Source organism: Sminthopsis crassicaudata, chromosome 3 (assembly GCF_048593235.1).
Source record: "Sminthopsis crassicaudata isolate SCR6 chromosome 3, ASM4859323v1, whole genome shotgun sequence".
Lineage (NCBI taxonomy): Eukaryota > Metazoa > Chordata > Mammalia > Dasyuromorphia > Dasyuridae > Sminthopsis > Sminthopsis crassicaudata.
In genome coordinates this window covers 437,310,308-437,323,185 of record NC_133619.1, presented here as the reverse complement: position 1 = coordinate 437,323,185, position 12,878 = coordinate 437,310,308, and the positions used below count along the sequence as shown (strand labels likewise).

Here is a 12,878-nt window from a genome sequence, read left to right as displayed (position 1 = left end):
GCTCTTTAAATTCTTCACAATCGTCCTACTTACTACCTTTGCAGCTTACTCCCTCCCTCTTTGTACAGACCTGTATCCTCTGTAATCTGGTGACATTAGCCTCCCTGTTGCTCTTCAAACAGACACTCTCTCCAAACTCCAGATTATCCCTTATTTTTGAAATTTTCTCCCTTTTTATTTCTGCCTTCTGGTTTCCCTCACTTCCTTTAAGTTTCAGCTAAAGTCCCATTTCCTGTTTCTGTTCTCACTCAATGCTAATGACTTTCTTTTGGAATTATCTCCAATTTATCTTGTATATAGGTATTTTATTTTTCCATAGTTCTTTTCATGTTGCTTCATTCATTAGATTGTAAGCTCCTTGAGAGCAAGAAGTATTGTTGCCTTTCTTCCTATCCCCAGTGCTTAGCACAGTACCTAGCATGTAATAGAAGTCTACTAATAGCTTGTTGCTTTCTGCTTGTTCATTTGACACATGATAATGAGAAGAGAGGTGGGGAAGAGAGGGAAAGAAAAGAATTTTTCAGATAAAAGTCTCTAGATTGCATTTAGATGGTGACAGTATAAGTCAAGATTCTCTTTCAATAATAAAGACCAAAAACAACTCTTGAAATTTTATATAAATAAAACATAAATATGTGTAATCTATCCATATTCAGGAGGAAAAATATCTGTCAACAAAGCTGTTATCTGAAAACCCTACAAAACAGCGAGGTATCATTAATGCAGACCTCTCTCGTTTAAAAATTTAGATCATTCAATAGGGCTGACGTTTAACTCTGTATTCTGCTAGAATGGACTGCTGAATTATTTATGGTATAAACAAGTTATTGGATGAATTATTGAACTATTTAAAACAATAAAACATTTTAAGTATTCTCAAAAACTTCAGAAGAGCCCTTGTGCAAGGAATTTTTTAAAATTTAAGCATTACAAACCGAATAACCATCAACAAAGAAAAATGATCAAGTAAGCAGAGAAAAGAAGAAACAAACTCTCATATGAAACCCTTAGAAATTAACAAAGCAGAACCAAATGACTCAAGAGACAATAAGCAAATAAATGTGTTTGCTTGGTGTCTTTTTTGAAGTCCAGATGAAATTCTGCCATCTTGGACTTTGTTTCCTTTTGCTACAGGTAACTGTAATCAATGAATGTATACTTCCTGTTGTGCTGATCTTGGCTTTGCAATCTTTATATAAGTTTTTCTGTATTTCTTTCTATTCTTCTTTAAAAAAAAAAAAAAATACACTTATAAACAAGGACATAAATCTTTGCTTTTCAGGATTTGCCCTGGAGGCAAAGGCTAGATGAACCCTTTTTCACTTCCCTTCTAGATGGTGAGCTGAATCTACTAAATAAGCATACAACATCTTGCTTCAAAGAGAATTATTTAATGGAACCATCAAACACATGGACTAATGGGGGATTTATTAGGGTCAATATAAACATATATACATATATACACATACAAACATACATATGTGTGTAGGTATAAACAATGAATCCAATATAATGAAAATATATTTAATAACACTAATCCTTTTTTGGACTAATATAAGGAGACCCTGGTAACAAATTGAAAGACCATCATATTTGGAGTCTAAAAGGCCTTATCTCGAATTCTGGATCTGTTGCTAACTATCTTTGTGATTCTGAGCAAGGTAATTAACTTTCTGTTCCTTAATTGCCTCACCTATTTAAAAAAAAAAAAAAAAAAAAAAAAAAAAAAGGATTGCATTATACAATTTCTAAGGTCCCGTCTAGCTCCAAAATCTATGATCCTAAAAACTTATAATCTGAGAAAAGCCTGGGGCATTGTGAGGTTAAGAACCCCGACCACAGTTAAATAGCCACTATATGTCAGAGGGTATGCTTGAACTTCGAGCATTATTGACTCTTAAGCCAACTGTCTATCTACTTGCTATGCTATACTGCCCCTCACCACTGTAAAATCATGTGTTTATCCTAAAAATAGAATGGAAAATGTTTGCTAGTCAGTATCTTTCCTAGGCTCAGTTGGGTCTGCTATGCAACCACTAGATTGGGCTAGAGAAGTAGGAGACTAAGGCCTCATGCTCTGACTATGAGGGAATAAAGAATAAAAGGCAGATATAGTTCTTCTCTCCTGGCCTTTTGTTAAAAAAAAAAAAAAAAAAGAAAGAAAAAGAAAAAAAAATCAGGAGGAGGAGGAGGAACAGGAGGAGGAGGAAGAGGAGAAGTAGAAGGAAGAAGAAAGAAGAAGGTGGCTCCTTCCCTACTCCTCAACTTCCTTCCATTTCTACTAAACAAAAGGGTAAAAGAAAATAACTTATTTTCCACATTTCAAGCTCCTCTGTATCTGAAGGTCAGTTCTATCCAGGCAGTTTTCCAAAGGACAAGTCCGTTTTCAACCAAGAAACCATACTAATACTAGAAAAGAGCCTTCTGTATTCCATCAATCTCACACTTTCCTGGATGGAGCTAAAGAATGTGAATGGGACTAAGGCAAAGCTTTTGAATATCTTCTCTTCCCCAGCTAGAAGGTAACTGGATCCTAGTTCATAATTTATGATGCTTTCAAAAATGACTGAGAATGAGTCAAAATGAATTAAAAATTACTTTCCATAGTTAAGACAAAAATATTTATTCCAAGTACAGTACCTGGGACATTGTCTTAATAAATGCTTGATGTTTTCATCCAGTTTTTTATTGAAAAGTTTATGTCATTTATATTTAACATTAGAATTGTAATGCTTTTTTCTTTGCTTCCTTCCTCAAAATCAAAATGCTTCTCTATTGTCCATCTTGTAACTATCCTTGGTAGCTATTATAAAAGGTATTTAATCAATTGTGGTAGTGCTGGTTTAGCATTCCATTTAAAATTATGAGAATTAGCCTATCAACAAGTATTATGTTGGATGTTAAAAAATATATGTGGTTAATAGGGTTAAGAAAAAAATCTACATTTTATGAAAAAAAAATCATAATATTAAGAAGCCAAAAGGAATGGGGCCCCATGGGAGAAAATGGAAGGGAATGGGATCAAAAGTACAAGTAAAATAGAATACATTTCGTTTTGTAAACTGTAAGTTTCTTGAGAGCAAAAACTGTTTCATTTCTGTATTTTTATCCCCAGCACTTTGCTGGGGGTATAAAGCATGGTGCTTTATACATAGCAGATGTTTAACATATGTTTGCTGTTTTGATTAGGTGATTGATTGATTAAAAGAGTAGCTAACTTTGGCAAGATGAGAATAATTTATTTTTCTAGGACTGCTGAAAAAGAAGAAAAGAATGGGGGATGATGTTGAGTGGCTTTGAGGAACTGGAGTGTAGAAAAGAAGCTCAGAACAAATTGCTTTAATGAATGTGCAAAATATAAAATATGAGATCAGTCTTATGTTGAGAGGACAAAAAGAGAATGGTGTACATGACTTGGGAGGAGATTTGGGGGAGGAGGTGGAATCTGATAATATTTGTGTTAGGGAACAAATCAGGAATGAAAATAAAGATTGGTAGGTAGCAATTAGGGTTAAGTTAAGATAAAATAACAGATTTGTAGTAGATCTGATCAGCAAAGTTGTAAGATTTTAGCAGTATTAAACAGAACACTAAAAGAAGTTGAGAAGGCAGATCATGTGCATCATTTGATATTGGCATTTGGGAAGCAAACTATCTTTTTAAGGAGCTTTAAATGATAATTAATATAGGGCTGGATTTGGCGGCACAAAGATACCTATTTAAATTTTGCCTCAGATACATAACAGCTATATAACCCAGGTAAAGCTATTTAACCTCGCTGTGGATCAATTTTTCCTCAGTAAAATAAAGAAGTTAAATTTAATGGCTTCTAAGATTCCTCCAAGCACTAAGTTTACTATCCTACAACCCCTTGACAACAGAGAAAAGGATTAGAAAACAAAGGAAAATGTAAAATTGAATTGGTTAACTATAGAATCAAAATTTCGAAAGGAGAAAAGTGAGACTAGATCAGGAGCAATGAATGGGGAAAGCTAGAATGGGTGAATAGAGAGATATGAAAAATAGGGAGACCATGGTCAGAGGAACCTCAGAGTTCTTGATCATAAAGGTAGAATCCTTGTGAGTATATGACTGGAACAGAATGGAAGTGCTGGTCATAGCAATCTTCCTTGAGAATTAAATCTTCCTTGTTAATTAAAATTCTTTGGTATAAAAGTTCTGCCTTTCTTTTCACAGTTTGGACTTTTCTCCCCTTCCTTCATCAACACAGAATTTGACCCTAATGTGTCTAGGAGCAATGGGTCTAGGATTTCTCACTATTACTGTGTTATAGAGTTATTTTTTAAAAATACAAATCTATTTTTATGTAATTTTGCTAAGCCTGGTAAGTTTTCTTTGACCATTTCCTTAAATGTATTGATAGCTTTTATCTGTCCTAATTTTTACTGAGATATTACTAATCTTGAAATTGCTCCTTATTGTTACTTCATTCTGCATACTTTCTAGTTCTTTAAATAATTCAGTATTTTTCTCCAATAACTTGAATCAGTTGTTATCCTGTATTCCATTGTAATTAGCCTTTTGTTGGTTGAGCCTATGGATTCCTTCAGGTTTTCTATATTCTTCATATTGGTAGTTTTCTTATCAATCAATAAATATTAATCACCTATTGTGTGTAAAGAACTGTGCTTTTCACTGAAGATACAAGGACAAAAATGAAATAATTCCTTTCTAGGAATTTATTTTATAATGGGGGGGCAAGTATATATAGGAGATGTATAAAATAAAATAATTATTATCAATATAGCAACTACAGTGTCAGATACTATGCTATGCACGTTAAAACAACTATATTATTTGATCATCACAATAATCCTTGGATGTAGCTGCTATCATGATCCTTGTTTTATAATTAAGGAAACTGAGATAAACAGAAATTAAATTATTTGTTCAGGGCATACAGGTAATAAGTGTCTAATGTTATATTTGAACTGAGATCTCTGAGTTCTTCTTTATTCCAAGTCCAGCATTCTATCCACTGTGCTTCCTGGCTATTTAAACATAAATATAAAGTCAATAAATATGAATAATATTCAAAATGGTTAAACATATGAGTTTGAGCTGGAAGAAATCGGGATGAGTTCATGTGAAAGATGAGCTATATCTAGGAAAAAATTACTGTATGAGGCATTTGTAAGGAGAGGGTACAGAATAGGCAAGTGGTATAGCCAGTATAAGGACAAAGAAATGAGAGATGGAATATAATATTTGAAGAAAATTTAAAAGATCAGTTTGGTTTCATCACCAAATGCAAGTCAGTTTGGAGTGGGGAGCTGATGTCCAGTAAGACCAGAAAGGCAGGTTGTGGCTAGACTGTATAAAACTTTAAAAGTTAAATAAAGGAGTTTATATTTTGTCCATCACAGCACATGGTCAGATCTGTACTTAAAAATACTTTGGCATCAATGTTTAAGATGGACTAGAGTTGTGAGAGAATTGAGGAGACAGTTGTAATAATCTAAGCAAGAAATGATAAAATTCTGAACCAATGAGTTGACTGGGACGTAAAGAGAAGGAACAAAATATGGAAGAAGTTGGAAAGATAGAAATAGCAAGAATTGGCAAGTGATTGGATGTGAGAGATAACAGAGTCAGAAGCCCAGAATAATGCTGAGATTATGAATAGGGAAGCCTGAAAAGATGCTGGGCACTTTGAAAGAAGGAAGGGTTCAAGAAGAAAGATTATGTATTCAATTTTGGACAAGTTGAGTTTAAAATATCTCTACTCCATGCTTTTTTAATTGTTCAATGGACAATTGATAATTTGGGACGGAAGCACAGAAAAAAAAGACTGGAGCCCAGTAGACTTATCTGGAAGTCTTGTGCTTAAGAGTTGAGATTTAAACCCTGATGAGAGTACCAAGAAAAAGATGGTAGAGGTAGGTAGGAAAGAAACTTGGGGAACCCCAATAATTAGAAGTTGTGATATGAATATTTCCTCCAGATTTTTTTTTTGTAATCTTAATTCAAGTTTGAGTTTCTCCCCTATGTTTTTCTTTAACTTTCTTCATTTGATTTCTTTATTTGATCTTTTCTCAACGTTGCAATTTCTTGCTTAATTTCTGTAGGTGTGTCATTTATCTATCTGACAACATCATGCAGAAAATCTTGCATTGTTTCTTTCCCCATCTGTTTTGCTTCAGGCATTTTATCTTTTTCTGTTACTCTGTGGTATTTTTTATTGTATTGGCACTTTTCATCACTTTGCATATTTTCTATTTTTGATTACTTTATTTTTTCATGTACTTTTTAGTCCTTTTCCTTTCTTTGGATGTTTACATTTTGTTGTTGTTGTTTCTATTAAGGTAATTAGGAAAATACCCTGACTTCAATGGTTCAGACTGGTAGACTGCCTTGTCTCTCTGGTGACAAGACAATTGTCTTTTGAAGCCATGTCAGCTCAAATGTTGTAGATTTTATGGAGGAAAAAAGGTTTAATAAAAAAATAGACCTTTTCATATAAACTCAATAACTAGAGTTTAATTTTTGTGGTTTAAAAAAGGAAAGATTTTCTTACTTGACAGATAAACCTCTGTCTCTTAATTTTCTCTTAATTTAGCTATTGCCACTGTGTTGAGTTCAGGCCATTAAAGTTACGAGGAACTACACAGTGCAACAGAACTGCCATCAACATTTGAAAATGTTTTCCTAGACAAATGATAACTATCAGTTTTTTAAACTATTGAAAAAAATTCACACCTCTTATAGACACCAATCAACAGCCTTATGAGAAGAAAACATCACATCTCAAGGAAAGTCATAAAATAGTTCTATATGGTGAATAAATAGCTTTGCCTTCAGTAATAAGGAAACCAGTCACTGTACAAAAAAAAAAAAAAAGAAAAGAAAAAAGTGGTAACTAATGTTAATTAGACTTCCAATCAATGGTATTATGAAACAAAAAGTACCTAGCGTTGGATACATTAGTCATCCCAAGAACCTTTTGAACTACATACTTCAGAGATGGAAAGACAGAAGCAGATGAAAAAGTATCTATGGCAATTTTTATGGGCTGTTTGTATTTTATTTACTATAATAAGCTTAAAATAGAAAACTATATATCTACTTATAAGTGTTTGGGGACCATATAACCACTATAATGAAAGAAGCAAAATTTAGTTTCTCTTTTAGTGTCTTCTCTTGAGCAACTTGGGACCATTAGAAACTAAAAGACAAATTCCTTACATTTACAAAGATGAAAAAGCTTCTATTTAAATACAATTTTCTTCTTTCAGCTACTAAAAGTGTTTTTTCAAATTCTATCTACTCCTAAAATAGCCAATATCTAAGTTCAAAATATTGTTGCTTTCAAATTTGTAAGTAATGGACACAAGCTTTTATTTTTCCCCTTTGATTCTTTTAAACTATTAGTTTCTTAGGACTAGTAGATTACTAAGATTTAGAGGTAGAAGTGTCCTTAGAGATTACTAGAACTTGGGGAGGAAAAGAAGACTTTAGTAGACAGAGTAGAGAAATGGAAATGATATGTTTTTCTAGTAGACATCCTTTGTAGGAAATTCCATTGTCCAAATAGAAAAATAGAAAATAAATTAGTAGAAATATAAAAAATAGAAAAATTCCACTTAAAGTAAATCCACTTAAAATAGAAAGTAATATTTCATAGTAAATGTTGAAAATGCTTGATAAATGAAATTAAAATATGAAAATCTGCTTATTTTATCTTATAATTAACAAATTTAGGTTATGGTAGTATTTATGTATTAATTCTCAGAATAACAAAGAAGGCATCAAGTGCTTACTGGTTTGGGGAAACTATTTTTCCTATCAAAATTATATGATAACATAATATGACATCTTTCATTACACATTTTATTTTTGAAGCACATATTCAAGGTTTTCATCAGCTTTTCCATGAGCTTCTCTTAATCCTTTGAATAGACAATGAAGTCAATTGATTCAATGAGGAAAGATGTTTGTATTAATCAGGAAGGGATATCTGAATGTGGACCAATTTTCTAGCTGGTCAGTTCATTAGTATTTTTGTGTGGTGATAGCATTTGCTTCTCTTAAAAACTTCTTAGAAAGTTAACATGGAAGAGTAGCTAGAGAGCCAGGTTCCTGCTCAAGAAGACTTATCCAACCTCTTGTCCCAAAAGGCCAGTCATTGACCTTCTAAGGGCCCCAGGAAATTCTCTAAGACTATGAATTGCAAAACAACTGCTGAGGTGAGAGAAGGAACTTCTTCATTAGGAATTCTCAAAACCAATGAAATAATAAATTCAGACTAAACATAACATATCATCATAATTGAAGGGATGTGGATAATCAATCCTGGGATAAAGAGGATTTCATGTGTATTAAAAAAAATGCAACATGGAAAGAGTGATGAGGCATACAGCACTCAATATGGCTCTGTCCATGCTATAGTGGAAAAAATATTCCTAAATGAAATGTATTTTTCCTTTTGACTCATTGTCCCTTTTCTTCCCATTTTGGTAGCTTTCTGAAGGTATGAAGTTAGGTGTCCATTTTCATGAAAAGAAAACAGGAATTGAAATTAACTACCAAAAAAAAACATGTGAAGGAAGATGTTCTCTTTATCCAGAGAGAAACAGAAGTATCTATAGAATGATTTCTCACACAAATACACACAAACATTATATATATTTGTACACACATGTAAACACATACACAAATATTTGTGTCTAATGATAGCCATCTCTAGAATGGGGAAGAGAGAGATGAAAATAAAGGGAAAAAATTATATAACTTTTAAAATATATTTAAAATAATAGCAAGTTATACCTAATAAATGTGTAGGTATTTTAAATCATCTTTTTAAAAGATCATCTTTTTAGAAATTATACTACATTATAGAAATGCTTGTTTTATTCCACAAATAAAAAATAAAATAAATGAAAGTTAAAAAAAAAAAAAAAAAAAAAAAGATTGAATTCTTGGTTTCCCTTTTTCTCTACCAGATTCATTTGGAGTTCTGAATCAGCCAGCTTCAAATCTTGGAAATCAAGATCTTTGAGCATGTGCAGGTATGATGCATGTATGATCAACACAGAACTTTATACTGTCCAAAAATGTAGACCATAAATGAACCCAACAGAGATGGCTTTGCTCCATTTTAATTGTGCCTACCAAGAAAACTTAAGCCATCCTTTTGCAAATTACTTGTTCAATGAATGGGTGAAAATCCAAAATTCCCCAACTAATAGTTTTAGATTTGCTGCCTCTGCTGTATTTGTTATAATAATATATTTTGTATAGCCGATATGCTTACATTTTTATTTTCATACTTACAGTAAGATTTCCATACAGGAGGTCTATATTCATCAGTATCTGAAAGAAAATAATGAAACAACATTATTAGTATAATCTTCATTATGTAAATTCATGTCTTATGTTATTTTTTCTTAATATTCTTTAAATAAAATTCCAAATTACAGAAGGAATTTTTAAAACTTTTAATAAATTTGATACATTTGAAATGTTACTTTATTTAATAGGTTTTTAAAAGAATGTCTGAGAAAAAAATCAAAAAATTGAAGTAGAAACTATGGCAGGTCATTGTTCCAGGTCCCAAATCACAAATCTGACCTCTAGGCAAGTGACCAGACTAAGAATTATGGAACAGGGAAGGATGAGAACATGGATTAAGTATTCAGAGTTCTGAGGTAGGCCAGACTCTCCAACTTGGGCAGCACAGTGGATAAAGTGCTGAGCCTAAAGTCAGAAAGATTCATCACTTGAACTCTTTCTGAGTGCAAATCTGGCCTCAGACACTAGCTGTATGATCCTGTTTGCCTTGGTGCCTCATCTGTAAAATGAATTGTAGAAGGAATTGGCAAAACATTCTAGTATCTTCACCAAGAAAACTTCAAATGGGGTCACAAAGAATAGGATACAACAAAAACGACTGAACAACAATCTACAACTCAACTCCCAGCCAACCATCTCCAACTTGGTTAAGTGCAGCTCATGAAGTCCTGGGTTTATAGCCAGGAAGAATTCAAATTTAGCCTCAGATTCTCACAGACAGAACACCAACAGCGAAGGAAGAAAACTCCATTTTTTCATACCTTGAGTTTTGAGTCAAAAAGTCTAACTTTGAGTCCATACTCTATCATCTCCTAAAGTGCAATCCTAGTCACTTAATAATCTCCATGAGCTCCATTTTCCTCTATGTATAATAAAGATAACGATCCTAAAAAAATCAGGGAAATAGTAAGTCCACAGCATCTTGTAAAATTGCTCCATAAGTTTAAGCTTCTATTACTTATAGATTGTTTCGGAGCAACTAGATGGCACAGCTGATAGAGACCCAGTCCTGGAGTCAGGAGGAGTTCAAATTTGGACTGAAATACTTACTAGCTGTGTGATCCTAAATGCCTCCTTCTGTTCCCTTCCAAAAAGAAAGTTTGTTTTAAAGGAGGTAATAAGTCACAAAGCAGTGAAAGTTTTTTATCAGTTTAGTAATAAATACCTTCTAAGTTCCTAAGTTCCTGTGCCAGGCACTGTGCTAAGCACTGGAGATACAAAGAGTCAAAAGACAATCCTGCCCTCAAAGAGCTTCCTATCTAATAGGGGAGACAACAAGTAAACATATACAAACTAAGTTATATACAGGATAAATACAAAATATAAATACCATTAAATTCTAATTTAAATTAAATTCCAGAAATTTATGGAAGACCTCCCTATTGATGATTTCTTCTACACAAAGGTAGATCTGACAGAGAAGTAATTGATTGAAGAAAAAAATGCTTTTTAATTTCTTACCAATACATGATTAGACTGATATTATGGTATTACAAAACACATTAAAAAACAAAGAATACAAGTATCATCTTTAAACCTAGTACCAAAAAATGATACTATACTTGACAAACTACTTATGCAAAATCATACATTTTAAGATTGTGTGCCTACTATGTCATGATGCTTTCAAACAGTGTTAGTAATGAATCTAAATAAAAATAAATGAAAATGTAAATTTTAAAAATATTAATTCTGGAATTAAGAGGGATTGAGGAAGCCTTTCAGTATAAGAATGTATTTTAATTAGCACTTAAAAGAAGCCAGGGATGTCTGTAGGCAGAGCACTGAAGGGAAGGCATTACAGGCATGGAGGACAATTCATGATCTGCTCTTGATAGAGTAGTTCTTCTATCAATAAAATTAAGGGTCTAATTTTTTAAAAAGGCAGGAAGAGAACACATAAGGAAGAATTAGGAGAGAATGATGTTTCATTGGTCTTTCATTCGTTGAATATTCTTACCCAAAGTTTATATTTGGATGTTAGTATTCTATAGTCAAAACCAACCAGTGAGGAGGTGGGATAGATGTGGTGGCAGGATGCCAGTGTAGCTAACCCCTGACTGGTGGCACTGAAGTTTGAATTCCTTTAGAAACTTGGCTCTAGGGAATTCTGTGGATGAGAAGGACAAGAAAATCCCTAATATGTTTATCAAGAAAGCAATTGAAATTACTCAGAATAAAACTCTAGTGAATATCACCAATGTATAAACAGCCTTAAGCTAAAAATATTAAAAAAAAAAAACAAAAAGATCCAAAAAACCCCTTCCCATGGCAGCTAAGATGTTCTTCTAAAATTTGGTCTCCTGAAAGAACCCACCAAAGTTATTTAGCTGAAAAGAATTTCACCCTGTTTTATATTTTCATTTTTAAATAAAATAAAGAGATTCAATTTTCTGGTTTCATAATTAAAGCACTAGAGAAGTCCATTATATATTGCTGCTCTGGGACCAACCTAACATGGAGTTCCACAAGGAGCACAAAATGTCAGACAGGTTAGAGATTTGAAGGAAAATAGATTAAAAAAAAAAACTTCACAGTAAGTAAAAGAAAGAAAAGAAAAGAAAACAGCTTGAACTTATGGCAAGATAGAGAGACTTATTTGTTTCTTTAAAGGATGAGGGGAGTCTGCCATTTTGTGGGGGAGGGAAAGGAATCAGTGGATAAGGACAGAATGATCTGAGAGGAAAAGATGTTTTAAAGCTAAATTTAGCCTTTAGAAGTATCTTCTAAAAAGAGGCTTTTTAGGGTAAAAACATAACAACTATCTGATAAGATGAGTAATTCAGATAGAAGTGTTTTATAACTGACAAGAGTTGATAGAAGTTCAAAGTAAAGAAATCCACAATGTTGTTATTTGGTGCAATATAATATTTCTCCCTTAATTTTATGAGTTCTTTATAACATTATTATTGTAAAACTTCAATTAAACTTAACTATTGGGCTATTAGTCCTTCTGGATAACTAAGTTTTCTACAGTCAAATCTATTTTTTATCTTAAACTGTCTTGGACAGAAATTCTTTTAATAGAGATCACATATTTCTTTAATATTGCACTATTTTATTGATAGTTAAATAACATCAATTATACTATGATGCCTTCAGGACTTCTGAGGCTAAATGGCCTCAGACTGATGTGCTTTTTGAGTTTTTGGTCTGCTCTTTGGGAGTTTTCCATTTCCTCCTTTACTGTCAAATAACAACTCTTACTATTATTGATGTACCTACCACTAGCAGTCCATTTTCCCCACTTTTTTTGGAAACTAAACGTATTGCTCTTTTTTTGTCAAATAATAATAACAAAAGGTTTGAGTAACAGCTTCTATTAATAAAGTGTTAGTATATGAACTTTGTGACACTTGTTTTTGTTCTCACAGGCCTTTTCTTAATTTCTGGCTTTGAGCTGTGTTCCTGGTAATAACAATAATGAAAATAATTAGTATTCATATAATTTTAAGGTGTCAAAGTACTCCTCATATATCATCTCATCTGATTGTCAAAAGAGCCTCTGAAGTAAATAGTAAGACTTTATCTCTATTTTACAGATGAGGAAACTGAGGGCCAGCAAG

The 12,878-nt window shown here is 32.7% G+C and overlaps 1 protein-coding gene across 3 annotated transcripts in view; it reads right to left on the bottom strand.

Moving 5' to 3' along the window:
- The window catches only part of CHN1 (chimerin 1), a 258,773-nt gene that overhangs the window by 198,422 nt on the left and 47,473 nt on the right, over positions 1 to 12,878 (bottom strand). For all 3 annotated transcript variants that reach the window (XM_074303053.1, XM_074303055.1, XM_074303052.1), the window contains one exon: positions 9,295 to 9,333. In XM_074303053.1, the coding sequence (XP_074159154.1) occupies positions 9,295 to 9,333 (39 nt within the window). The remainder of the gene's footprint in view (positions 1 to 9,294; positions 9,334 to 12,878) is intronic.